General features: G+C 35.5%; 1 protein-coding gene across 1 annotated transcript in view; it reads right to left on the bottom strand.

The window, feature by feature from the left end:
- Nucleotides 1–13,564, bottom strand: part of LOC115518342 (activating transcription factor 7 interacting protein) — a 106,528-nt gene that overhangs the window by 38,768 nt on the left and 54,196 nt on the right. The window contains 1 exon segment of the mRNA XM_030321793.1: nt 3,207–3,272. Coding sequence (XP_030177653.1) covers nt 3,207–3,272 — 66 coding nt within the window.

Here is a 13,564-nt window from a genome sequence, read left to right as displayed (position 1 = left end):
AAGTTAAAAATGATATATTTTATGTTACGTGTTTGTAGCACAATTAAAAAAAAACAAAACATTTTTAAATAAAAAATTCAAACGCAGAATTTAGATTTAATCTAAAATTTTACTGAATCAATTACATCATTGATTTTCATAGATAAAGAATGAGAAATATCTTTACATTTCTTTTATAGTAAGAACTAGAAAGGATATAAATTAGAGATAGCAATTGTAAGGCAATAAATGTGGACTTAATAGTAAACTGCCTATGAGGGTTTTCTGCTTTTAAAACCTAAAACGGAAAATGTTTTAAGACAAACCTGCATGGTGGGGTTTGTTTTTAACTGGTTAATATCAGAGGACCAAGGAGCAAATCTAAATAGAAGAAAAGCACTTAAAGTATTATTGTTTATTTATTTTAATAAGGGCGAGAACTAAGTTCTAAACTTTCATTCTGTATCTCTCCTGTTTTCAAAATCTAGCGTGACACAGATGTAAAACTATAGTGGATACCATAGTTAAAGGGAATTAGGACATGAAAGAACAAATTCTTGAGATTTCTAGAAATCGCTGTTACAAGAAAATATCAACAAGAATAGGTAGAAAGATGTCCCAGTTTTGGCATATAAAACTGGCCTTACCCAAAAGCTAATTGAGGAAGGAACAAAATTTGAAAGTTTGAAGACCACCTCAATATTTTTATTCAAGTACCACATACCCTGATTGTTCAAATTAACCTTTTCCAATCTTTAGGAATTATACAGTGTTTGTCATTTCCATTATACTTTTAACTCTCCATAACAAACCTCTCAGGCACTGTAATATTTTCATTTTTATTCCTTAAAGTTTGTGACTGCCTACAGCCTTTGAATAAATTAAACAAAAAGAACTAGAAAGTAGTTTTGAAGACACACTCGACATACACAAACACTGGAAAAGTATATAGTGGGCAGTATGCTGCGTAGTTCAGACATAAAAGGGAAAAAGTGGAAATTCACATTGTATAAAAAACAAAGGAAAAATTACAAAGCCCTCTGTTTGGTTCAAGAATAGCAAATAAAAAAGGGTAAAAAAGGGGTGCCTCAGTCAGTTAAGTGTCTGACTTCAGCTCAGGTCACAATTTCACAGTTCATGAGTTTGAGCCCCGTGTTGGGCTCTGTGCCAACAGCTCAGATCCTGGAGTCTGCTTCAGATTCTGTGTCTCCCTCTCTCTCTGTCCCTCCCCTGCTCGTGCTCTCTCTCTCTTTCTCAAAAATAAACATTAAAAAAAAAATTGTTTTAAAGGCTAAAAAAAAGGTTTACATCAATTTTCTAATATAAGAAGACAAATAGTTCAATTTTTATATTATGACAAAAAAACAAAAGCTGAGAAAAATGGAGTTCAGAATCTAAGAATTAATTATAATAATTAAAGAAGCTATAATAAAAAAAAAATCTTTGGGTACAGCCAATGGAGGGTTTGGTGGGATTAGTCTGTGTAGAACAAAGATGAAAACTATCAGTTGCTCAAGGAAAAAGAGCAACCAGAGCTTAAAAAGTTAGGTAAAAGGAATACAGAGATGAACAACAGATCTGTGGTTGCCAGGGGACAGGAGTGGGTAGGTATGGGAAATGAGATAGGTTGAAACTATAAAATGGCAGGATGAGGGAGTCCCTTCATGGTGACGGAACAGTTCTAGATCTTGACTGTGGTGGAGGTTACATAAATCGGTACGTGGGATCAATGTGTACATGCACACACACACACACACACACACACACACACACACAATGAATTCATGAAAAAACTGGTCTACATTTTGCAGAAATGATTAAGGTCTACAGACTACTTAACAGAATTGTACCAATATCTTGGTTTTGATATTGCACAACAGTTATTCAAGATTTCACCACTATGGGAAGCTATGTGAAAAGTTCACAGGGTCTATGTAGTATTGCTACAACTTCTTGTTAATCTATAATTATTTCAAAATGGTTTTATTTAAAGTCAAGTAAAGAAGATATGAAATGAATGAAAACAGGAAAATCCTACAGTAATAATTACTACTGAAATAACTGTTATTGGCAATTGGTAAGTGCCAGACAATGTTGCTCTCATGACAAAGAAATGTAATGTACCATAATAGAAAAAGTCAAGAGGAAAATAAAGATATTAAACTGAAAACTATAATGCAATATACAAGTGCTATATTAAAAATTCGTATTACAGGAGTGCCTGGGTGGCTCAGTCAGTTAAGCATCTGACTCTTGATTTCGGCTCCAGTCATGATCTCACGGGTCCGAGAGATTGGGCCCCGTGTCAGGCTCAGAGTTGACAGCATGGTGCCTGCTTAAGATTCCCTCTCTCCCTCTCTCTGTGTCCCTCCCTTACTCGTGCTCTCTCTTCCTCTCTCAAAATAAATAAATAAATAAATAAATAAATAAATAAATATTCTTTAAAAATATATGTATTACAGGGGTGCCTGTGTGGCTCGGTCAGTTAAGCATCCAACTTCGGCTCAGGTTATGATCTCACAGTTCGTGGGTTCGAGCCCCACATTGGGCTCTGTGCTGACAGCTCAGAGCCCGGAGCCTGCTTTGGATTCTGTGTCTCCTTCTCTCTCTGCCCCTCCCCCACTCATGCTCTGTCTCTCTCTCTCTCTCTCTCTCTCTCTCTCTCTCTTTCTCTCTCAAAAATAAACAAACATTAAAAAAAATTAAAATATATATATATATATATATATATATGTATTACAGAATAACTAAGGAAACAACAAAAAGCAAAAGGTAGACTATACACTGGAGTTTTATGTTATGCTATGATCTTTGCACTTAACCACCTGAGGTAAGCAAAGATGAGAAGGGGCCACTCCAGGCAATGGTACACTAACGCACCTTGGAGGAAATAAGAGACAAAAATAGGACCCTGGCAAGAATGTAAAAAGAAAGAAACATGAGAAGATAAATCCCAAAAACAAAATTTTAAAAATGAAACAAAACATAACTTCAGGAATACTATAAAATAGATTAATATAAGTGTTGATATATGAAAACAGTAATTGAGGATTAGAAAAGGGTTAATATTAGCTTCAGAGTTGCAGCTTCTGAAAAAACATATAGGAAGTACAAAGTAGGAAAGCAAATTTCAGACCTGTAATAAAGGAAGAATTTCTTCCCAGCTCACGATTATCCAAGTACCACTTAGAGCTCAATATTAATTATACAAGAATAGAAATTCTTACTTCTTGTCTTTTCTTAAGATCTTCTTTGGCTGCTCCAAAGCGTTTGGTTAACCTCGCTATCTTGGCCTAAAAAAACCAAAAATGAAACAAAAATCAAGTAACATATGGTATCAGAAAGGAACTCATGCATACATAACAAGAAACCCAGAAATAAAAGGATTGTCAGAAGATAACCAACAGCAAAGAAAATAAGGCAAGCTGATTATAAAATACATTAATTGGAAAATACAGAAAATCATAATGAACACTAAAATGACCTTTGAACTTGATACCTAGAGGTAAACACTCTTGATTTTAGAACATTAGTTTTTTTTCCTCCTAGAACTCACAAACCAGTACATTTCTAAATATGTATAATTGTGGGGATTTTTTTTGCTGTTATGTTTTAATATGTTGTAACCACACAATTTTCTGAGAATTGTATATTAATACAACTATAAGTCATAAAATACCCAATGCCAATACTGCTTGTGGATATACACATAATATATTGAATCATTATTTATACACTCTACTTCCCAGTGGAAATGTTTCATGTTTCTCAATGTACTGCTATAGTCAAATAACAATGCAATTAATAATTTTGTTCTTTCAGATTATTTCCTTGGGTAGTACTCACACAGGTGTACCTTCTGAGACAGAATAGCTCTTGTCTAAATAATTATTCTTATCTAAATGATAATTGATAACTAAATTATCTAATAATTATCAAATATCTAAATTTCTTTTTCAGAACAGCTTTGCTAATTTATACTTTCAACAGCAGTATATATGACTACTCATATATTATTCTGTGAAACACTTAATAGTGTTAATTTAAAATAACCTAACAAAAATGTTATCTTACTACTAACATTTCAATATAATTATTTTATTAATCACTTGCACTGCTTCTATAAAATGCCTGATCACATATTTTGCCCAAATACATATTCACAGAAAATTTAAGAAAACAAACAGAAAAGAAAAAACAGAAAAATACCTCAACACACATGAATATTTTGTATTTAAGTCTTTTACTAAGGCATAGATGTGATACTCAACTGTTTTTGTTGCTGTTAACTGCTGCTGCCATCTTATGTTAAATATATTTTCAAGAAATTTAAACTAAACTTGAGTGTGTTCATGAGACCTGCCTAGGGAAGAATTCCTCCAGAAAATTTCTTTTATCCAATATAAACGTATCATAAAAAGAAAATGGTATTATTTACTTTTAAAGTTTCTTTCAGAGTCACTTCTGAAGGAGACCGCAAATGTTACAAAGTTTTAAGTCCTTTGACAAGTCCTTTTAAGTCCTAGGCAATCAATCACATAGGACTCTGAAGACGATGATTTCTTCATGACTTGAGTATTTATTTATGCATGTTTTTAACACCCAAAGACGTACAGCATAATTTTATATTCTCAATATGAATTTACCTTTCTGTGGCTAAAATATTTCAAGCAACTTGTTCAAGAAATATATATGGGAAAGTGTTTTCTGTCCCAATTTATGCAAGAATGTCTTTCATTCTTGCCTCTATCTGGTAGATATTCTGTAAATTGCATAGTCTGTATGGTATTATTATACTATTTTTACTTATACTAAAATGTCATTTTGATATATATATGAGGTAATGTCTAGAAGGAATAAATACCAAAGTTAAAAGTAATTACTTCTAGAGGCTAGCATTGGCAGGCAGTGAGGGAGAGTGTAAAGATAAGGACTTCACTTTCACATCATATACAGTACTTAATTACTTTTTAAAAAGAATTTTATCAGGGCACCTGAGTGGCTCAGTTGGTTAAGCACCCAACTCTTGATTTCAGTTCAGGTCATGATCGCATGGTTTATGAGACTGAGCCCCATGTCAGGCTCCATACTGACAGTGCAGAGCCTGCTTGGGATTCTCTCTGTCTCTCTCTCTCTGTCTCTCTCTCTCTCTCTGCCGCTCCCCCACCCCATCCTCTCAACATAAATAAACATTAAAAAAATAAAAACAAATAAAAATAAAAAGAATTTTATCACTTAAAAAAATAAACTATTAGAGAAATAAAATCAAAATCTGGACACTGCCTCCAATTTAATGTTATAAAAAAGAAATCAAAGACCAGCCTTTTTGTTGTTATTTTCATTTAGGAAACTGTACAATTTTTTTGAACTATACTTCAAAATATCTGCCATAATGTGTCTAAGATTAGGACTCTATCTTGGCAAGTACTGTGTGAGATTTTCAAAAAACTATATAAACAAGTCATTTTTTTAGTCCAGGAAAGTCATATTCTATTACTATGTCTTTACTAGTTTTGTTTCATTTTGCTCTTGGTCTCTTCCTTAGGTTTATCTATCATTTCTTGTATAATGGCATAAGGGTAGGTTTAAATATAAGTAACATAAATTGGTGAGATTCAGACATATTGACCCTTGTTTTGCAAACGAGGCAAACTAGGGATCTCCTTGCTTATGCACCAAGGAAACTCTTAGGAAACAATTGAGAAAAGACTTAATCATGCATCAAGCCTGACTTGACAAATTATTAGCACCCAAAAAGGCTGGTGAATAAACGGACACATATACCCATTATTCAAAACCATCTCTTGGATTAGGCAACCACAGATTTACTTGTTGCAGGGGTGGGAAGGGGAGCCAAAAGAAAAAGTGAAAAAGCTATTTTTAGTTAAAACTACTTAAAATGGCATTTTATAAATAATAACCAACAGAATATTATATTCCAAGGAGTGTTGATGGCTTTTCCATTTCTATAAAAAAAATCCACTTGAAATTTTGAGTATTCTGAATCTATACAATCAGTAATTTGAAAGGAATCAAGTCTTCGTGTCTAGGAACATGGTAGAAACTCACAGGTTTTCTTTTTCTATCCTTTCACTTCATAATGGTCTTAAAGTTCTTTTTTGGTTTATTCTTAAGCACTTATTTATTTTTAAATATCTACCATATATGAAATCTTTTTCTCCTATTTACTCGTTATTGATTATTTTCCTATAGAAAAACTATTGGACTGTTTTTCTTCAACCAAGTAATTTCTAAATTTCCTACTTTTTCAATAGTTTGCCAAGTTAATTCTATCGAGTTCCCAATCATTACTTTTAATTTATTTTTCCTGTCATTATTTTATTGCCCAGACTGCCACCAAAACTCTATTTAGTAGTACAGATAATAGGCATCCCAACTTCAGTGAAAGTTATTTCCACAATCCACTATTAAATATGATACTGGTTGTAATTTTAACAGAGTTCCTTATAATTTTAGGCTTTCTACTTTCTTCCTAAATAAAATGGACTGCATAGGTATAAAGCTGTGTAGGGGCGCCTGGGTGGCTCAGTCGGTTAAGCAACCAACTTTGGCTCAGGTCATGATCTCACAGTTCATGGGTTTGAGCCCCAGGTGCTGTGCTGTGCTGTGCTGACAGCTGACAGCTGACAGCTGAGAGCCTGGAGCCTACTTCGGATTCTGTGTCTCCCTCTCTCTCAAAAATAAACATTAAAAAAAACTTTTTTTAAGTTGGGTATACTAACGTTCTCTTAATGTCCTCTGTGTATTTGTCTCGTTTTTTAATCCTTATGCAGTTTATTTACACTCATCATTTATAGATCAAAAATTAACCTGCTTTTAAGTTGTCTCCAAGAATAAGCTTTTATCTTCATTGCTCAATATTCAAAATGGGTTAGGCTTTTTGCTATTTTATTAATTTATTAACTCATTCTTCCTTCTTGGGGTTTGGTTTTAATTGTTGTTTTTTCCTAGCATTGGACAGGAACATATAATATTCTTCTAATTTCCTGTTTAGTAGTAATGTGTTTAAAGTTATAAATGTCCCTTTGAATACTACTGTGGCTTTAACTTATAGATTTTGATATTCAGTGCTTTAAGTACAGTTCTGATTTAAAGAGTGGAGAATTTCCATTTTTACTGCCTTTTAGCAATTCTCTGGAAATATGTTTTGGGAAGAGTTATGATCTGGGAGGGGTAGAAAAGCTAAATATTTGCTGACTATTTCTATTTTTATTACACAGTTGCTATTGAACCCACAGCAAATGACAAATATCTGCATTTTAAGACTTTCTTAGAAGTTACTATAGTTCTAATCTTGACAATGCATCAAAGTTATATAAATCTAAAAATCATACATCCTTTTACTTAAAAAATAATTAAATTCATGGAAATAACTGTTGAGATTTATACTACACAATTTGACATCTCTGAAAAAGTGAAAATACACAAAACTTTTCCACAATTCAGAAAGCAACCAGTCCCTAAAGTAATATAGAAAATTATTATATAACTAATTCTCCAGATATTTTAGTGCTGAAATTTATTTTCAGCTCTTATAAAATATGTGCAGTACACAGAAAAGGAGGTAATCATTTTAAAACAGGCATTAATAAAAAGATGTGGACAAAAGTTGTATCACACAGCAAACAAGTATAAAGTCATAAAAATAATTTTAAATAATCCCCATCTAGCCCATTTTAAAAATACATTAGAATGACGACTGATACAAAAATCAATAAAAATCTACTTTCCTGTATCTACAAAGAAATTTATACCTTAAAATCTTTACCAGAAAAGAGAACTTCTTGAACTTTTCTCTAGAAGTAAAGTCTACATGACTTAATTCTATGCTTTCACCAAATTTTCCAATGTATAACAAATTTTTACACTATAGCAAAAGGATCATGAATCCCTCAAAAGTCTATTTTTTAATAACTGCTGCATTAAAACAACAGAGCACTAATATAAAAATTAGTAATTATATTTATTCCTTATAGCAAAATATCTAAACTCAATCAGATTATGTTTTCAAATGTGTTTTAACCTTTATTTATCTTTTTAAATATTTATTTTTTGAGAGAAAGAGAATGAGAGCATGTGCACACAAGCGGGGGAGGCAGGGGAGGGGCAGGGGGGGGTACAGAGGATCTGAAGAGAGCTCTATCCTGACAACAGAGAGCCTGATGCAGGGCTAGAACTCAGGAGCCCTGAGATCATGACCAGAGCTGAATTTGGATGTTCAACCAACTGAGCCACCCAGGTACACCTTAACTGTGAATTTTATAAAACTCAGTAAGATTTTCCCAAAGTGAGTCAGATATAATAAATGGATATATACATATGCAAATGAGAAAGATGCACTCACCAATTGCTATGGAATGAAATATAGAATATACATATACATGGTAGGATTTTCAAAAAGCTTATGGTCAGCTGTATATAAAAAAATAAATAATTTAGCAAAATATATAATTATTTGCTGAAGTAAGTGATATATAAGTTTTAAATACTAGCAAGTAATAATAATAAAAATATTGGAACAGAATGACATCACCGAAAATAGCAGAGTAGGGAACTTCAGGGTACAGTTCCTTCCCAAACTCAACTAATGAGCTGACAAACATTGTTAGAATCAACTTTTGCACAACTCTGGAATCTACTCAAAAACTTAGAACAGCCAGGGGAAGACTTAGGGAAGAATAAAGCTGTTGCTTTGCAGCAAGAGAGCACTGTGGTCTTTTAAATTTTCCATTCACCATTCCCCATACCCAGATCTGCAGCAGCTATGAAGGTGACAGCCTGAACATCTGATACAACCTGATTGTGCCACAGAAAGGGTACGGACCCTGCTGGAACTGGCAACTCCCTTAAGGACCAGCACAAAGGCTGGCCTCTGTTTCTCTCAACTCTGAGTAATACCCAAGGCTGGGGCACCATCCCAGACAGCTTTTCCCAAAAAGATTTAAAGGCACAGTTATTGGCATAGCAGCCTGGGGCAAAGGACACCAATATAGACAAGTCTTAAATAGAAAAGCCTAGGAAGGAAAAAGTTAGGAAAGGTGAAACACAGCAAAAATGGGACTTTAAAAGCTCATGCTCATATGGGGGAATTGAGAAGACCATGCAAATGCCCAGGAAAAAAAAGCATGCTCAGAAATGGGCTGAAAAGACCCTAAGCTTTCACTTATGCAAACAGTAAGTGAAGGATAAAGCAAGTTATAAATGGCCTGGTTAAGCATTGAAGAAGTGCCCCAACACAAAGGCAATGTACAAAGATAGGGAAGGTATTTTTTTTCCCCTTCTTCCTTTTTCCCTTTTTTATGCTCTAAGCATTTAAGGTAACTGTCCAAACATCACCTGACCACTAAGATCATGAAACACAGACTTCAGTAGCCACACACAACAAAGAATATATACTTTCAAAAAATAGTTTATAAGAGTCATCAAACCAACAAACAACAAACCACAACAAGCAGCATCCACAAACTCTGGGTAGTGGGGAAAAAATCTGATTCCCAGAACTGCCGCACTATAATATTTAAAAATTCAGTTCTCAACAAGAACGAAAAATTAGGAGGCATTCAAAGAAACAACAGAAAAAGAAAGTATGGGCCATTCACAGAAAGAAAATAATTAACGGAAAGATAATTCGGGTTATTGGACTTATTAGACAAAGACTTTAAATAAATGGTTTAAAATCTGTTCAAAGAGCTAAAAGAAACATGGAACAAAGAACTTTAAGAAAACACATGAAAGCCAGGAAAACAATGTCTCTCCAAACAGAATATCAAAGATACAGAAACTGTGTAAAGAAAAGATACAGAGGAAAGGAGTTAAGATGGCAGAATAGTAGGAGGATCTTGCCTTGTCCCTCAAACACAGCTAGATAATTTTCAAATGATACTGAACACCCAGGAAAACAACCTGAGGATTGAGAGAACAAATTGCAAAACTAAAGGGAGAATAGACGCCACATCATGGAAGGTAGGAGGGGTGGAGATGTGATTTGGGGGAGAAAAGAATCGCAAGTGCTACAGAGCAGACAGAGCCCTGATCACAGAGAGAGGAAAAAGAGAAAGAGAGAAGGTCAGGAGTAGGGGAAGAGAGAGAAGAGAGAGAGGAGAGAGAGGAGAGAGAGGGAGAGAGGAAGAGAGAGGGAGAGAGAGGGAGAGAAGGAGAGAGGGGGAGAGGGAGAGAGAGAGATAAAGTAGCATGCAGGGGATTACAAAAGAAAAACACTTCCCCAAAACTACTGACAGGGAAAATGAGTCAGAGCTGATTATCTCAAGTTTTTTACAAGCAGTGAAGCTGGAAGTCTGAAGTTTAGTTCGTGCCATCACCAGAGTCGAACCTGGTAGGCTTAGTGATGCTCCTATGGAGAAAGAGGGCAGAGGCCTCAGTTTGGACAGCGAGCTCTAAGGATCCTGTGTCATGCTAGAAAAGACAGCTCCCCTTCCTTGCATGGCATTTGAGAGCATCACTGCCTCTAAGGGGACAAAAGAGCTGGCGGGTGCTGTTGGGCTCTTTGGTTCATTGGCATACGAGCAGAGACACCTTCTGAGGGCAGCTAACCTGGATGCAGGCTTTTTACTATGCTTTACCATTTATAAAATCTAAGCCCCTACACAGTCATGCAACTATCCTTCTGGAACAAATGTGTGAGCCACAGTGAACTGAAAACCTCCCCAGAGGATCAATGCAGGTCCGGGCCTGTGCAGGGTCCCTAAAATTTGGAATTTAGAAACCCAGTCAGGCACCTGAGATAAATAAAACAAAGGAGCACTGCACTGCCAGTGGCTCAGACACAGGTTGAAGGCATGGATCGGATGGAAGCTGAGGGCACAAGGGGGTAAACTGTTTACTCTTCTGTAAGGGCATGCTGAACACTAGCCAGCATACACTCCCCTCTCCAGGGAACAGAGTGGTCTGATGCCATTTTTCAACCCCTCCCATCAGCATGGAGAGACTTCAGCAAGTGGCACAGTACACATGACAAGGGCTTGAGCCATTTACATTACGCCCCACACCCCTACACTGTACAGGTGCCTTTTTTCACTAGGGCAAGTGTGATTAAGAGCCAGAGCAATACTGGCTCCTCCCGCAGAAGACCAGCACAAATCACCCCACATGCACCAGGTCTAATGATCATAAATTGCTGCAAAGTGCCAGCTCTAGGGGAAATAGGACAAAGCACAGGCTTTCTTACCACATAAAAGACAGAGACCAAGGTAAGATGCCAAAATGGGGGAATGCGTCCCAAAAGAAAGAACAGGAAGAGGTCACAACCAAGGAGCTAATTGAAATAGATATAAGTAATATGACAGAACCAAAATTTAACACAACGACCATAAGAATAATAGCTGGGCTTGAGAAAAGCATAGAAAAAACAGAGACACCTTTACTACAGCAATAAAAAAAATGCTAAAAACTAGTGAGGCTGACATAAAAAATGCTATAACCAAGATGCAAAATGACTGGATGTAATGAACACAGGAATGGAAGTAGCAGAAGAAAAAAATAAGTGATATAGAAGATAAAATTATGGAAAATAATGAAGCTGAAAGGAAGAGGGAAAGAAAAGTATTGGATCACAAATGTAGACTTAGGAACTCAACAACTCCATGAAACATAATAACATTCATATCACAGGAGTCCCAGAAGAAGAAGAAAGACAAAAGGAGGAGAAGGTTTACTTGAGCAAATGACAGCTGAAAACTTCCTTAATCAGGGTAAGGAAACCAGCATCCAAATCCAGGAGGCACAGAGAATTCCTATCAAAATCAATAAAAACTGGCCAACACGAAGCTGTATCATAGCAAAATTTGCAAAACACAGACTTAAGGAAAGAATCCTGAAAGCAGTAATGGAAAAGAAATTCCTAACCTAAAGGAAAGACAGGTCAAGTTAGCAGAGGATCTCTCCAGAGAAACTTGGCAGGCCAGAAGAGAGTGGCACGATATATCAATGTGCTTAGTGAGAAAAATATGCAGCCCAAACTACTTCATCTAGCAAGGCTGTCATTCAGAGTAGGAGAAATAAGGAGTTTCCCAGACAAACACAAACTAAAGCAGTTTGTGACCACTAAACCAACCCTACGAGAAATATTAAAGGGGACTCTGAGTGGGAAAGAAAGACCAAAAGCAACAAACACTAGAAAGGAATAGAGAAAATCTCCAGAAACGACAACTTTTCAGGTAATACAATCACATGAAATTCTTTTCTATCAATAATCACTCAATGTAAATGGACTAAATGCTCCAATCAAAAGACATAGGGTATCAGAATGGAATAAAAAGAGAAGACCTATACATATGCTGCCTACATGAGATTCATTTTAGACCTGAAGACACGTCCAAATAGAAAGGGGATGGGGGCACCTGGGTGGCTCAATTGGCTGAGCATCCGACTTCAGCTCAGGTCATGATCTTGCGGTTCGTGAGTTCGAGTCCTGCGTCAGGCTCTGTGCTGGCAGCTCGGAGCCTGGAGCCTGCTTTGGATTCTGTGTCTCCTTCTCTCTCTGCCCCTCCCCTGCTCACACTCTGTCTATCCCTCTGTCTCAAAAATAAATAAACATTAAAAAAAAGAAAGGTTTTAAGAAAGGGGATGGAAAACCATCTATCATGCTAAATAGACATCAAAAGAAAGCCAGAGTAGCCATACGATTATCAGACTAACTAGATTTTAAACCAAATACTGTAACAAGACATGAAGAAAGGCACTATATCATTATAAAGGGGTCTATCCAAAAAGATCTAACAACTGTAAATATTTATGCCCTCAACTTTGAAACACCCAAATATATAAATCAATTAATAACAAACATAAAGAAAATCATTGATAACAATGATAGGTGACTTTAACACCCCAATAACAGCAATGAACAGAACATCCAAGTAAATAATCAACAAGAAAACAATGGTTTTGAATGATACACTGGACCAGATGGACTTAACAGATATATTCAGAGCATTTCATCCTAAAGCAGTAGAAAACACATTCTTTACAAGTGCACATGGAACAGGCTCCAGAACTGATCATGTACTGGGTCACAAATCAGGCCTCAACAAGTACAAAAAGACTGAGATCATACAATGCATATTTTCAGACTATAACACTATGAAACTTGAAGTCAACCACAAGAAAAAATTTGGAAACACCACAAAGATATGGAAGTTAAAGAACATTCTACTAAAGTATGAATGGGTTAACCAGGAAATTAAAGAAGGAAAACAAAATATATGGAAGCAAATGAAAGTGAAAACACAGCACTCCAGAACCTTTTGGAATGCAGCAAAAGTAGACATAAGAGGAAGTACACAGCAATACACGTCTACCTCAAAAAACAAGAAAAGTCTCAAATACACAACCTAACCTTACACCTAAAGGAACTAGAAAAGGAACAGCAAATAAAGCCTAAAGCCAGCAGAAGAAGGGAACTAATAAATGTTAGAGTACAAATAATTTATAGGGAAACAAACAAACAAACAAACAGTAGAACAGATCAACAAAACTAAGAGCTGGTTCTTTGAAAGAATTAATAAAATTGTTAAACCCCTAAGCCAGACTTATAAAAAAAAAAAAAGAG

This window comes from Lynx canadensis, chromosome B4, assembly GCF_007474595.2.
Source record: "Lynx canadensis isolate LIC74 chromosome B4, mLynCan4.pri.v2, whole genome shotgun sequence".
Lineage (NCBI taxonomy): Eukaryota > Metazoa > Chordata > Mammalia > Carnivora > Felidae > Lynx > Lynx canadensis.
The sequence above is the reverse complement of the archived record's forward strand: the minus strand, read 5'-3'. Positions and strand labels throughout refer to the sequence as shown.